The following is a 15,827-nucleotide window of genomic DNA, read 5'->3' on the forward strand; positions in this document are numbered from 1 at the left end:
TACTTAGTTTGTATGAAATTTGACATTAAAAGTTTTTCCTTTTTGGATGGTTGGAAGTGAAATAGATGCAGATTATGAAATAGTTGATAACATATGCATTGTTTTGTTTATATACATAATACAGGTTGCATGGAATACATACAGGTTGTGGACAAATTAATTAAAAAAAACACAAAATGATGTTTTTTGGTGACTGAACAATTGGTAGCTAAAAAAGAAGTAAATAATTATAGTTATTAAATAGTTAGTAGTTGAAAAAAAAAATGAAAAATAATTTTTTGGTGACTAAATATTTAGTAACAAAAAAAAAAAAAGACTTTAGGCGATTAAAATTTTAGTAGTTAAAAAGAAAAAAAAAATGAAAAAAAAAATTTGTGACTACATATTTAGTAACAAAAAAACTAAAACTTTAGTTGCTGAAAAAAAAATAAAATGAAAAAAAAATTGGTGATTAAATATTTAGTAACCAAAAAATAAAAAATAAAAAAGGCTTTAGGAGATTAAAGCATTTAGTAGGTAAAATAAATTAAGATGAGCAAAAAAAAATTTTGGCAACTAAATATTTGTCGTCTAAAATAATTGTCCTAATAAACTTTATTTGAAAGCTTTTGGCGATCAAAAAATTAGTTGCCAATAGGAAATTTTTGGTGACTAAACTTTTTTTAGTCGTCAATTATCTTTCCTGACAATCATTCAACGAATAATCTAGCGATCAAAATTTTTAATCGACAAAAATAATCAGCGACTAAAGAGGACTTTTGCCAACTAGACTTGTCAAGATGAGAAGTATAAAAATCTCAATCAAAGGACATTGAGGATGAGATAAGATAAGGATAGATCAACGGTAGCGCAAGTCATTTTACCGATCAAACAATTGATGTTTGGGCAACGAGCAATGTAGTGTAGGGATTTGCAAATGTCAAAATAACAATTAAATCTTTCTAAGAAAATATTTCATGGGAAGCGATACTCAGTAATGATACACAACAATAAAAAGAGGCCCCGTTTGGGGACTTACCTTTTTAGCCAAAAAGTCAAAAAGTTACCTTTTTAGCCAAAAAGCCAACAACTCATACCAAAAAGTCAAAGATTCTCTTTTCTCTCTACTTTTTGCACATCTTTTCGTAATTAGCCAAAAAGTCATCACAAACATATAAATTTTTTTTACCTACTTTTTTAACCAAATAGTCAAAAAGTTACTAAATTAGCCTGTTCCCAAACGAGGCCGAGATGTACAAATAATTGCCAACACTATACCAAATTCCATTCCCATAAGCACATATTACTGACTTCATCATTGGAGATTTCTTCGACTCAAAATTTATTGGAGTAATGCAGATTCTAATAAGTACTAATCATTTACCACTCTGTATCAAATCGTAACAAAACCTTCAGTAGGACTGTTCTCAACTGTTGTGCATTATTTGTAAGAACCCGAAGGCTTGTGCAAAACCATCTTGCTCTCAAGAGTGAGGAATCTTTCCCCGCACAATTGATAAATCCCAAATACTTAAAATCATCCCGCATCCACAAACCTCGGTCCACGTATATCAAGATCAAAGCACATTTTTTTAAAGGTACAACTAGGGCGGGTTTGGTCGGGTTGAGAGGTTGTTCAAGCCTAACTTAAGTTGTGTCGAGACTTGCCTAGACCCAAATTATAACTCAAGATTGTCTGCCCAAGCCCGATCCGAGTTAAACCAAAATTGCCCGAATTGTAAATAAATTTCAATTTTTTTTTGTTTAAATATAGAAAATTATTAATACCATCAAAATAAATAATTTGTATAATGTAAGAGAGATGCCGCTATAGTAGTCATTACGATTTATGAGTGAAAATAAAAAAAAAGTAAGATTTTATGTTATTTGTATATATAATACATATTCAATATGATTTAATAATCTAAATTACTTTAATATCATGTAATGACTAATAATTTATATGTATATTTAATATTTTTATATATCTATATATGTATAATTCGAGTTTCGAATTTCTCGGATTGTTTGGCGTTTTTATCCAAGCCCATCCAAATTTAATTCGAGCTTTTAAATTTTTATTCAAGCCCATATCAAATTTAAAAATATCTTGTTAAAGTCTTAAAAAAATTTAAGCTCGGTTCGAATTGTTCGAATTGAGCTCACCCAAGTTGTATCTCTACATTTTTCACAATAAAAATTGTTGGAACTAAACTATGCAAACAATAATATATAAGTTGGTCTCCTAAAATTAAAATCTTGTGTCCGTCCTTGGCCACATATGTCAAGACATCAACATAACATGATTGAGAGGAGTCAAACTTAGGACATCTTAATTTATAGTTGATTGAAAATTTCCTTTCCACTAACCTATCTATACAAGTTACTATATTTATGATATTAGTACTAGCATATGATAGTACATAGATGGCCGGCTATCTTCGTTTTCAGGTGATTACAAGTAGGGACAAAGAGTAGGTTATACAAATCAGAAAAAATTTACAGAAAATTAATATAAAATAATATTACAATATTTGATTTTATCATTTTAAAACAAAAGGCTTATCATTATCATATTGGTTTTTATTTTCGAAAACTTCCCTGCAATATCATTTTAATAAATAAAAATATAAAATATTTACATAAGAAGGTCATTTTTGAAAGATATCTAGATTCTATGTGTATTACTTCTACATCGAAAATCATCACTAATCTCTTAGCTCCTGAAGTTTTCTTTTGAAAAAATAAGAAGACATATATGGTTTTTTTTTTATACCTGCATTATTGATCTCCCATAAAAGTTAATTTATTACTCATTTCAAGATCAGATCACACAAAAATAAATTTGTTCACACATTTTTTGAATGTATAAACAATACATAAATTCTGATTGATCCAAAACAGTGAATTTCATACCTAAAACGTATATATTAACCTCGCTTAAAAGTGTAGACCCACTATTTTTTATCAATCGGAAAGTGTGTCAAACTCAAACCACGTTGCAATCCCTCATAAACATGTCCCAACGTTTCTTGCAAAATGGTTCATAATTTCACTTTAGAGCGTGTACAATATATAGATTTGCTCATTTATAACTTTTATCGTAAAATGACATAACTAATACCAGTGTGTCTCTTTTTAGTCAATAGTTCAATATGGGAGAGTGTTTCAATTCTCAATTGCGAATTTTTCTTTTTCTTTTTTTTTTTTGGGGGGTGGGAAATTTTCCTCTCTTATCTAAAAAGTTGAGTTCTCAAGCAATTATTATATATATATAAGGATATTTTCATGTGGTGATTGGTTTAAAAGGTAGGATCATCAACCTTATTTGAGAAATAATAATAAAAAAAAAAAATACATCATGACATTGCCACGCGTTACCTATCTGCACCTAATAATTTTTTTTGGAAATTTCCATTTTCTAAGTGGCACGATTGCTTGCCCACCATGTGTATGGTTAATTTCCTCAACAAAGTCACATTGACTTTTTCCCCGCCAAATTTGAATTTCAGTTATTTGTTATGTCAAAAAATTGTTACAACAATACACTCCCTCCCAAAAATAGATACAAACACATAACTAACATGAAGAGAGAGACGGACACAGATCATCAAGAACTAACCACAACCAAAAAAAATACAAAAAAAAAAAGAAAGAAAAATAGATACCCAAGATTTACCTAGATTTGCTCTGAACCCAATATTTTTCATACCCTTTGTCTATAACAAGGTATTCCCATGGCTTCCTTAAAGACAGTTACTGGGCACCCTCCTCCCCATAAGGAAGAGGTGCCAACTAGCTCTATCTCTTTTATTTTCATCGATCACCATTGATACGAAAACCAAACTGTAAAAATGTCTGTGCACATTTTAGCACTCCTTTCCTTGCTGGTTACCTCTGTTGTCGCCCAGGACCAAGCGAAATCCGTGACATACGATGGGCGGTCTCTGATCATCAATGGAACTCGTGAACTTCTCTTCTCGGGTTCTATTCATTATCCCCGTAGCACTCCTGAGGTAATTAGAAGATTTTAAAGATTGATCACAGATGATAATAGCGTGTTTTTTGGCTTGGAAATGGAAAGGACTAATGGTTTTTGTTGGATTTGGTTTTTTAGATGTGGCCTCAACTTATAAGGAAGGCTAAAGAAGGGGGTTTGAATGTCATTCAGACCTATGTTTTCTGGAACCTTCACGAGCCTGTTCAAGGCCAGGTATTTTTGGATCAAGTATACAAATAGAAAAACTATACAGAAAGGAGGCAGACTGGAGGGTCCTATTGGACCAGCAATGGGCCCACCCCGAGCCTATCTTAGGGCCTACCAAGTAAATCAATTGCACAAAAAATTAGGTTGATGGACATTAGTAATCAAATGATCAGGTCACATTTATATAAAAAATAATGGACGGTCTATTCTAAAAAGAAAATTGATATATAAACCCATTTTCTAGACTCATATTCTAAATTCAATGATGTGTACATGATATGATTGGTTGATGATTAGAAAAGATATGAGAGAGAGAATTGCCTTAGATATCCTAATCGATTGTCATTATCGGGCTTGAAAATTAGGTCTAACTTTTAGACTTGTATAGCAATACCCTTGTAAAAATCATAGTTGCTGTCCATTTTTGTAAAGATGTGATATGATCAAGATGGAATCGAGGGAAAATCAATACAAAATGATGTGGCAATTTGGCAAGTTTTTAAATTTATCACTTTAAAGCAAAAGAGCCACGAAGGTGGCTTCTACTTTTAAAAATGCCATTATCACATTGTTTTGGTCAAGAATTATGTATAAAATTTATGTAGAAATATCAGATCTTGAATTTGTGGGTGGAAAGAGAGAAAAAATTTAGCTTCTACTGGGATTAATGTGAATTTTGTACTAATATGTGCAGTTTAACTTTGAGGGGAATGCTGACTTGGTTAAGTTCATCAAAATGATTGGTGACCAAGGCATGTATGCCATTCTCAGGGTTGGACCATTCATCCAAGCAGAGTGGAATTCTGGGTACAATTCCATTTTACCATTTTCTTCCTCTTCTTTTATATATATATATATTCATATTTTAATTTGAATGTCACGGTTTGTGAAGAGGATTTCCATACTGGCTAAGAGATGTTAAAAACATCACATTCCGAGCTGATAATGAACCATTCAAGGTCATAATCCTCTTCAACACTTTCCTAACCTATTACGAATGTGTAAAAATTAAATATAAACCAATAACATAATTTTCATTTTTGACAATTTTGCAGTATCACATGAAGAAATATGTCAAGAAGATCATTGGTATGATGAAGAACGAGAAGTTATTTTATCCTCAAGGAGGACCCATCATTTTGTCACAGGTCTGGTCTTATCTAATGAACCTTCCAAAACACACACTCTCATGTGGTTTCAAAGTTTTCTTTTAATTAAGTTTTCTATTTGATAATTGCAGATCGAAAATGAGTACAATACTGTCCAGTTGGCATACCGTGAATTAGGTATTCGATACATTCAGTGGTCAGCAAACATGGCTGTTGGTCTAAAAACCGGAGTCCCATGGATCATGTGCAAGCAAAAGGATGCCCCTGATCCAGTTGTAAGTTATATAATTTTACATCATTTTTTTCTTTTGGTGGTTTGATCAATGAGAAAATGGGTTGAGTTTGAAAGCTTTTTTTTTTTGAACAAGAGTTTGAAAACTGATAGCGGTTATTTACTGGAGCAGTTAACAATCTGGCTGTTCTTGGGGGGAAAAAAGTGACAGCTTCAAAACTGTTCTGAGTTCTGAGTTATGCGTCTTATATAATAGAGATAGATATTCAAACATGTCGTTTAAATCCTTTTGTTTTGTGTAGATCAATACTTGCAATGGAAGGCACTGTGGAGATACTTTCATTGGCCCCAATAGCCCAAACAAGCCTTCTCTATGGACTGAGAACTGGACCGCTCAGTGAGTATTAGATTAGCTACGATGTGCTTTTTTCTTTTCTTTTTCTCTTTTTTTTTTTTTTTGGTGTTCTTGCTAATGTGGATTGAATTTTTGTTAAAATTTGAAAATGCAGGTTCAGAGTTTTTGGAGACCCGCCATCTCAAAGAGCAGCAGAAGATATTGCATATGCAGTTGCACGCTTCTTCTCAAAGAACGGAACTCTTACCAATTACTACATGGTTACATAATATGACTTTCTTCTCAAGTTTGTGTTTTCAAAATTCATTGCTTCTTTTCCTTTTTTTCTGATATAGATCATTTTTCGTGTTTGTGTTTGCAGTACCATGGTGGAACAAATTTTGCCAGAACAAGTTCATCTTTTGTGACAACTCGCTACTATGATGAAGCTCCTCTTGATGAATTTGGTTGGAATTGTCTAGTTTTCCAACTCTATTGACTTAATTGAGCTAATTCAAATGGCTAATTAGGCGTATCTCTACTCTTATTTTATTTTATTTTTTTTAGGTTTGCCAAGGGAGCCCAAATTTGGTCACCTTAAGGACTTGCATAGGGCTTTGAGATTGTCCCAAAAGGCTTTGCTTTGGGGTGCTCCTTCTGTCCAAAAGATTAGTGAGGACCTAGAGGTAAGCATATCAATGAAACTAAGAGACTTGGAATTTTAAAACATGCGCACACAGAAAACAAGAAAGATGAGATATCGGTATTGATGACTAACCGGGTACTTAAACACAGGTTCGAACTTATGAGAAGCCTGGAACTAGCATTTGCACCGCTTTCTTGAACAACAACAACACCAAGGTTCCTGCAACTATCAATTTCAGGGGTCAGGAATACTATCTTCCCCCGAAATCCATTGGCATCCTCCCTGATTGCAAGACTCTGGTTTACAATACCCAAACGGTAATTTCCAATTTGAAATTCAACAACGCTACATTCCCAGGGGGGAAAATCCTAGAAAAGTGCTCAAATTGAACGGTTGAAAAAGGGTTGCACTCGAATTTGAGCTTGAATCGATTTATAAAGAATGTTTTTAATTTTTCGTGACAGATTGTTGCGCAACATAATGCAAGAAATTTCCATCCATCAAAGAAAGCAAGCAATCTTAAATGGGAAATGTCCCCAGAAGTTATTCCAACCATGAACCAATTGTCAGTTAAAAGCAAGACTCCATTGGAGCTCTACAGCTTCACCAAAGACACCTCGGACTATGCATGGTACAGCACCAGGTAATAATCATATCTTACAAAATCCTAAAAGAATTCGAAATACTATTTATGAAAACAAACAGGTACATAGATATTTTTTCTTGAATCTGACATTTTTTTTTTTTTTTGGCATTCTTCTTGCAGCATTAACTTTGATCGCCGTGACTTGCCAATGAGATCTGATATTCTCCCAGTCCTCCAAATTGCAAACCTTGGTCATGCCATGGCTGCATTTGTAAATGGGGAATACATAGGTAATCAATCACATGAACCCAAGCAAAAAACATTGTTTTATTTCTATCAAAGTGATGTTTCATATATAGCTAATAATGGTTGTTAATTTTCAGGATTTGGACATGGAGGCCATGTAGAGAAGAGCTTTGTCTTTGAGAAGCCCATAACTTTGAAGCCAGGAGTGAATCACATTTCACTTTTGGGCATGACTGTGGGATTCCCGGTAAAGAACATGTTTAAATTGTGTAGTTTTGCTTTTAAATTTCTATGTATGACTCTAAAAAGAGAGACTGATAACGAAAGTCTTTATCAGGATAGCGGAGCCTACATGGAAAAGAGGTTTGCTGGGGTTCGAGCTGTGATGATCCAAGGTTTGAATGCTGGAACTCTTGATGTTACCCTCAACGGTTGGGCACATGAGGTAAAATTTAAAATCTTCAGTTATTTTCATTCATACACGAACACAAATGCGATCAAAAGTCAATGGATACTAGAGCCGGTTCACCATGTTCAGGTTGGCATAAAGGGAGAGAAGCTTGAAGTGTTCACAGAGGAAGGATCGAGCAAGGTACAATGGAGTCCGGCCAAAGGAGGAGCAGGACCACCTATGACATGGTACAAGGTAATGCCACTATTAGTATCCTTTTTTAACAATACATACATAGTGACAATTCCAAGAACAAGATTTTCAAGAAAAACTCAAAAAGGGCATTGGATTTTCTTGATGCAGACATACTTCAATGCTCCTGAAGGCAAAAGTCCAGTGGCTATCAAGATGACCTCTATGGGAAAAGGTATGATTTGGGTCAATGGCCAAAGCATTGGTCGCTACTGGGTCAGTTACCTCTCTCCTCTTGGGCAGCCCACTCAATCCGAGTAAGTAATGCACCAAATCGAGTTATGCTTACATTTTTGTTGTACACTCAGATTTGCTGTAAAGGGCCTTTTTTTTTTATTGGAACCATTCGATTTATTGGGTTATTGTGCTTTGTTATCTAAAGGTACCACATTCCAAGATCCTTCCTGAAGCCAGAAAAGAATCTCTTGGTTGTCATTGAGGAAACCGGAGGAGACCCAGAAGGAATGGAGATTGTAACTGTCAACAGAGACACCATCTGCAGCTTCATCTCCGAGTACCACCCACCCACAGTGAATTCATGGAAGAAGGATGGCGAAAAGGTTCAAGCCGTGGTTGATGAATTTCAATCAGAAGCTAAGATAACCTGTCCTGATGGAAAAACCGTTAAGGTCGTAGATTTTGCAAGCTTTGGTGATCCATTTGGCGCTTGCGGAAGCTATGGTGAGGGAAATTGCACATCCCCCAACAGCAAGAAAATCGTTGAGGAGGTAAATTTCACACTACTGCATAATTTTTCAACAATCATATGGTAAAGTAGCGATAGTTATTTGTTCATTTTGTTCATTTTTCGTGCTTTGCAGTATTGCTTGGGGAAGAATAGCTGTGCAATTCCGCTAAAGCGTGAGGTTTTCGATGACAAGAGCCATGACAAATGCCCAGAAATCTCAAAGATTCTAGCTTTCCAAGTTAGGTGTGCCCATAATAAGTCAAATTAATGAAGATGATATGAGATCAGATCAGGAGTAGTAGCAGCTGGTTGTGATGATGATCATTGGTTGGAAAAATTGAAAGATGTGTCATACTTGATATTGTAGTCAATAAATACTTGATGAGAGCTTTCAAGTTCAATTAAAATTTTATTTACAAGTATACATTAGCAATCAAAAGCTACCCATGATCTGTATTTACATTTTTTTGGTGCTTGTTCATGGTAATGTTATGCACTGGCATTATTATGGTGGTGATGATGATGATGATGATGGTTGATGTACTCCTTGGATTGGAGATACAAATTATCTTCATAGCTTCTCTAAACATTCTTGACAATTTGTCATTGTTAAGCACTCTTTTCATAACAAAAATAAAAAATAAAACCAAAAAATTAAGAGGATCAAATTGTTGTTTTGTGAATTACTTCAGTGGCTAATACAAATATACATATATATAATTATCTCCTTAACCCCAAGGAGGTAAAGATGAGCTTTTGTGGTTGAACATTCATTCTTGATCAATAATCACTTTCACAGTTTTTTCATTTTTTATTTATAAAATGAAGGAACCATTGTCTATAGAGACAATAATAACATCATTAAGGTTGTCTTACTACAATTTATCAGTCTATAATTTGGACAACCTTTTATCAATATAAGACTCTCAAGAACATGTTCTCAATTTTAAAAATTCACTGCTAGAAATCTCAATAGTCACATTGAGCTCATTGTTTTCAAATCTCACATTGAATTTCTTGAAATTTGTTATAATTTTTTGTTCTCATCCTCTCCTCAAGATTACTTAATGAAATCTCATTAATCCATAAATAAAGTTTATTTTTGAAATGTGGGCGAGCTTGAAATTTTGTGAATCCGTAGTGTTGCTTTCTAACTTCTCTCAAGTATGTAAGGTTTGAAGTAATATGAATCTCAACTCACATGTCTTATATTTATAGATAGAGAAATGATATTCAGTCCTTTATTATTATTATTATTATTATTTCTTTTAGACCCACATAGAGGGTAAGAGGCTAAAAATAAAGTCTAAATATTATTTCTATATAAATATATATTCCATTTACATCTATATTTTTAATATGATTGAACTAAAATTATAACTCACATTCTCTAGCTAACCTAAAAGTCAGTTTCTAAACTAGAAAGTTGGATCTATTCCTACCAAACGTCTCGTAGGAATTTTAATGTTTATTAAAGGATATCTAGAATCCTATAAATATAGTAACCCTACACATTTTAGAAATATGACGTAGATGGATTGGAAATATTCAACCTCTTGCTAATATTTACATTCAGAAAAGATTGTAAATGTGGGGCTCGGTGTCTCTTAGCTTAGTTTTAGTAGTTTCATTAGTTATCGTAATTTCCATTTACATTTCCAAATTAGCTTAGTTTTTACTAACTATTGTATTTCAATCCATTGAATGCACTTAAGCTCTTGTTTCAATCACCATACTTGTCATGTCCCCTTCCCACTTCAAATGACTAGGAGATTTTACGTCCTTTGCATTAAGGCAACCAAAAAACAAAGAGGTTTTCACCCCTATACTTCACATGATCTCTTGAGAAGAAGTCATCCAACTACATTTAGTCCTGACACACCCATTCACAGGCTCCAGCAGCTTTATTCCATTCCTCTTTTACCTTTTTACTAAACAAGGACATATTGGCAAAAGCGACATGTGATGTGCTAACGGAGATTTTGATATTGTACCCATCTTACTAATACATACAATATGGCTTAAGAAACTAAAGAATAGTTAAATTGAGGCATATAAAATTTATGTATTAATAAGTTGCTATTGTCTCTAGATTAGCATGAGACTAGATACTTATTTGTCGAGAGAATGGGCCCACTACAAGAAAAGGAGGCAGAAAAGACGGAAGCTTTAGCGACGGCCTGTTTCCCGTCGCAAAAGATGACCTTTTTGCGACAGCAGATTAACCCGTCGCTAAAAAAGGTATTTAGCGACGGCAGTTTTACCGTCGACAATAAACTGTACGGGGAGTGTCATTATATGGGATTATTAGCGACGGCATTTCCTACCGTCGCAAAAAAACATTGTTTTGGAGACGGCAGAATGTTGCTGTCGCAAATAGTTAGTCATTTGAGACGGCAAAAATGTCCGTCGCAAAAAAATATCAAAAACGAGCCGGATTAGCAATACGTAATTACCATTTGCGACTGTTTAAAATGTGCCGTCGCAAAAAAAATAATGACAAAACTTTTGCCCCGCTCTCCCCAATTTTGGCGCTCGGTGATTTCGATAGAAATCCCTAATTCTTCGAAATCCCTAAATCTATGAATTCCCTCAAACTTCGACTTCAACTTCCAGCAAATATCATATTAGAAAACCTTTTAAAATCTTTGAATCATTTGGATCAAAATCCCTAAATCTTCGACTTCGCCTATCAGCCGTCGCCAGCCATCTTCAACCCAGCTTTCAGAGCTTCTTCTCCGGCGAAGTTCTTCGGCTTCGACTTTCAGCCATCCTCTCTCTGCATGCTCAAAACCGCAGTTCTTGGAAGCTTCGAAAATCGCAACAATGGTGCTTCTGCTGACTCTTCTCTGAGGACTCAAATTCAACTTCGACTTCAACTTCAACTTCGTTCAGGTATCGGTTCAGGTATCGGTTCACATTCTGAAAATCACATTCTTTTTTATTGTCAACACCAAGCCGAATTTTTTTTATAATAAAGAATGCATTCCATCAGCCGGCAAAACCAAGGGAATAACAGATAATGAAACCTCTTCCATCCATACTTTTAGTTCATCCTCCCTTAAAATTGTGCTCAGAAACTCATTTGGTAACATGCCAAAAGACTTGCAGGAAGCTTCCTTGCTAAATATATATCTAGGTAGGCACATGATGCGAAAAATGGCAGTGTTAGGCTCACATATGAAAAGGAGACAAAATGAATTCATACTGTTGTTGAGCTATCTCACAAGAGAAGTGTACAAGTGTGCTTTTAGAAACTGATCTCTATGCCTTGACTTGGTGTCCTAACCATGAATTCAAATAGTTCGAACTAATAGAGCCTACTTATATCTTTGACTTGGTGTCCTCACATATGAAGGGTGTTTTTCAATAACATTAAAAAATAAATAAAACTACTAGAACAAGGTTGATCTCCAAATGGTTGTTGCGTGGTGTATGTTTAATTCACAAGAAGACTTGTTCTGCTGATGAAGAAATTAGGCCAACAAATTAACTTATGAGAGAGTTTCATAATGAGAAAGAAATAAACAACACAATAAAAAATGTACAGTATTATTATATCACAATATGTAACATTATCATTTAATAATTGACATAATAAATCTCTTGATGTAATGATTTATTATTACAAAGAGATATTAGGCATCAATTATAATGTTATATCATTCTTTTAAATTTTGATATGATTATAATATACACATTCATGTTAAACATGTAATATGACATACATGATATATGTCCATAATTAAGTTTTGAACAAATAGATAAATAAAATAATGCACCATCACAATCACAATCAAATAAGAAAAATTCCAAAGTGGACATTTAAATTTGATTGTTGAACTAGATTAGCAATTAACAAGTGCAGCCTCTAAAACAAAAGGTTTTACTTGAATAGGGGAGGTGGTCAATGATGAGGTAGGAGATCTAGAAACAATTGACCAGGCTTTTAGAATATATGTTCTAATCTTCAGAACTCCATAATTTAAGAATTATTACATTTGAGTTCAACCAATGATTTAAGTATTAGTAATCTTATTTAAGATTTGAAAAAATATATATAATTAATTCTGCATTTTTTAAGTAATTACGTCGACTTTTCTTAATGATACATTTAGGCTCCAATTCATCTACTATTTAATTGATTAAAAATAATAATAAATAAATACAAACAAAAACAAAAACAAAAACAAAACAAAATTTAATACATGTTTATGTTCTTAAAATTATTTTATAAATTTAATTGTATTTTTGTGCTAAGTATAGCTTATTTTGTGTTTTTTTGTGGGGAGGTTTCTGCCTCACCTTTATTCATGACTGCACAGTTGAGGTCATTCAGGCGGATTCTTTTTTTTTATTTATTAAGTCCCTCTCTCTCATGCATGCACATCCAGTGCTTACTCTTTATTTTATTATTTTTGTGTCTTGTTTTGCCTCTTTTGAAAGGATTCTCTTGCTTTATTCTCATTCCTTTCCCACTCTCTTCAGTAAAGTCCCCTTTCCTTGTTATCCTTTTACTCAATTTACTTTTCTTTTGGAGCTTTGGAATGGATAGCTATATTCATTTCTATGGAATGGAAGTGTACTACTTGTTTTGATAGATGAGAGTGTAATACGTAGGTATTATATTTAGAGTTACTTTGATGAGATATTTTTGTGGATGTGTACAGATGATGGATAAGAGTTGGATTGATTTGCCAAATAGGATGTCGAGCGAATACATTAATGGGATTGATGAATTCCTTGTGTTTGCCTACACCAATAGGGTTGAAGGTTCGATGATCAGTTGTCCGTGTAGGAAGTGTGAGAATCGATACTATTTTGTACGAGAGGGTGTATGGGAGCATTTGATTTTGAATGGTTTTTTTAAAAAATACAAACATTGGATTAATCATGGGGAATCTTACGTATCTGTACATGGAAATCGAGAGAATGAAACATTAGCTAATTTAGACATTGGGGATGATATGATTGGAATGATACAAGGGGCTATGGGAAATCCACATGCCGGTACAAGTGTTGAGGGTGATGAACCACAGGGGCCTGATCCCCATGCATCTGAACCCCAGCTCGGTCCAAATGCAGAGACTGCAAAGTATTTCAAACTTCTTCAAGATGCACAAAGTGAATTGTATCCGGGTTGTCAGAAGTTCACATCTTTGTCATTCATTGTTCGACTTCTACATTTGAAGGTGCTTAATCAGTGGACAGACAAGTCTGTTGACATGTTGCTTGAGTTATTGAATGAGGCGTTCCCGTTGGGTGTAAAACTCCCGGACTCATATTATAAAGCTCAAAAGGTCACAACAGATTTGGGCTTTACGTATGAGACGTGGGATGCATGTCCCAACAGTTACATGTTGTTTCGAAACGAGGACGCCAATCTTGATAAATGTGTCATATGCAACAGTTATAAATGGAAATCAAATGGTGATGGTGGTTCAAATGGTCCTAACAAAGGTGGCAAACAAATAGCTACAAAACAGATGAGGTATTTTCCTTTAAAGCCAAGGTTGCAGAGGTTGTTTATGTCATCCAAGACGGCCAAGTTCATGAGATGGCATGCAGAGGAACGAACTGATGATGGTGTCTTCAGGCATCCTGCTGACTCCCTTGCATGGAAAGATTTTGACCATCGGAATATTGGCTTTAGTAATGATTGCCGAAGTGTAAGGCCTGGCTTAGCATCTGATGGTTTTAACCCATTCAGGACGATGAATATAGTTCATAGCACTTGGCCTGTTGTGCTCATTCCATACAACTTGCCGCCATGGATGTGCATGAAGCAACCATTCTAATTTTATCCGTGCTTATTGACGGCCCGAAAGGACCTGGTGACAAGATTGATGTGTATATGCAACCGTTGATTGAGGAGTTGAACGAACTATGGAATGAGGGTGTGTCAACATTTGATGCATCAACAAATCAAATGTTTCAAATGCATGCAGCTTTACTGTGGACAATTAGTGATTTTCCTGCATACGCAAACTTGTCAGGATGGAGCACTAAAGGCGAGTATGCATGTCCTTGTTGTAATACGGAAACTACATCGTGTTGGTTGAAGCATAGTAGGAAACAATCATACTTGGGTCATCGCAGATTTTTACCTACTGGCCATAAATTCCGGAAGGATAAAGTATCATTTGATGGTAGTCGGGAAGTCAGACTCAAACCAAAATTGTTGTCTGGAACTGAGATGTTGCTACAATTAGAATCTGAGGGTATTTTAACCCAATACAAGAGGGATGACCTTAAGGAGAGGCATAGGAGACAGGTAGAGAAGGAGAAAGTTGGACATCGCACCCATAGTTGGAAGAAAAAGAGTATCTTTTATGAATTGCCATATTGGGAGCACAATCTAATAAGACATAACCTCGATGTGATGCATATAGAGAAGAATGTTTGTGATAATGTGTTGTGGACAATATTAGGGGTTGCAAGAAAATCGAAGGATGGTGTTAATGCTCGGCGTGATTTACAAGATATGAATATTAGAAAACCCCTACATTTGCAGTTAAGAGGGTCGAATAAAGCCTATTTACCACCAGCATAATTCACGATGACCAAGGATGAAAAAGATTTGTTCTTGAAAGTGTTGAAGGAAGTAAGAGTTCCCGACGGGTATTCATCCAATATATCACGTCGTGTGCGCTCATATGATAAAAGTATTGGGGGTCTTAAGAGCCACGATAGTCATATTCTGATGCAACAACTTATTCCATTGGCTATTCGAAGATCGTTACCAAAGAATGTAATTGAACCCTTGATTGAATTGAGCAATTTCTTTAGACAATTGTGTTCGAAAGTGAATCGTGCGACGGATTTGCAATATATTCAAGATCGTATCGCTCTAACACTTTGTCATCTAGAGAAAATATTTCCTCCGAGTTTTTTTGATATAATGGAGCACTTGCCTATACATCTAGCTGATGAAGCCTTATTGGGTGGAGCGATTCAGTTTCGATGGATGTATCCAATTGAGAGGTATCTTCTTACTTTGAAGCAATACGTGCGTAATAGAGCTCATCCTGAAGGATCAATTGCTAAAGGATATCTTATGGAAGAATGCATGAATTTTTGTGCACAATATCTTAATGATGTGGAAACCAAATCTAGTCGACCCGTGAGAAACTATAGTGGTGCTCATAATTTGGGTC

General features: G+C 34.7%; 1 protein-coding gene across 2 annotated transcripts; it reads left to right on the forward strand.

Moving 5' to 3' along the window:
* The first annotated feature begins 2,876 nt into the window (after positions 1-2,876).
* Positions 2,877-9,130, forward strand: LOC114321296 (beta-galactosidase 13). 2 transcript variants are annotated; one of them, XM_028268477.2, is made up of 19 exons: positions 2,877-3,995; positions 4,097-4,192; positions 4,881-4,993; positions 5,079-5,145; positions 5,242-5,334; positions 5,427-5,570; positions 5,830-5,924; positions 6,037-6,142; positions 6,244-6,328; positions 6,429-6,547; positions 6,657-6,824; positions 6,972-7,150; positions 7,274-7,383; positions 7,477-7,586; positions 7,677-7,784; positions 7,878-7,985; positions 8,094-8,239; positions 8,365-8,710; positions 8,804-9,130. In XM_028268477.2, the coding sequence occupies exons 1-19, from the start codon at positions 3,834-3,836 to the stop codon at positions 8,936-8,938; spliced, it is 2,490 nt and encodes an 829-aa protein (XP_028124278.2). In that variant the 5' UTR covers positions 2,877-3,833; the 3' UTR covers positions 8,939-9,130. The 2 variants fall into 2 exon arrangements, with proteins under 2 accessions (XP_028124278.2, XP_082724385.1); XM_082868259.1 differs by lacking the exons at positions 2,877-3,995; positions 4,097-4,192; positions 5,079-5,145 and having other exon boundaries at positions 4,882-4,993.
* Positions 9,131-15,827: the final 6,697 nt, after the last annotated feature.

Source organism: Camellia sinensis, chromosome 5, assembly GCF_055761805.1.
Source record: "Camellia sinensis isolate YWXY chromosome 5, ASM5576180v1, whole genome shotgun sequence".
Classification (NCBI taxonomy): domain Eukaryota; kingdom Viridiplantae; phylum Streptophyta; class Magnoliopsida; order Ericales; family Theaceae; genus Camellia; species Camellia sinensis.

Excerpts from the sequence above, each read along its gene's own strand:
- LOC114321296 (XM_028268477.2), top strand. The coding sequence starts at position 3,834 with ATGTCTGTGCACATTTTAGCACTCCTTTCCTTGCTGGTTACCTCTGTT. Across the intron at positions 4,193-4,880 it reads ACGAGCCTGTTCAAGGCCAG|TTTAACTTTGAGGGGAATGC; the intron begins GTATTTTTGGAT and ends TAATATGTGCAG. Across the intron at positions 6,143-6,243 it reads CTCTTACCAATTACTACATG|TACCATGGTGGAACAAATTT; the intron begins GTTACATAATAT and ends TTGTGTTTGCAG.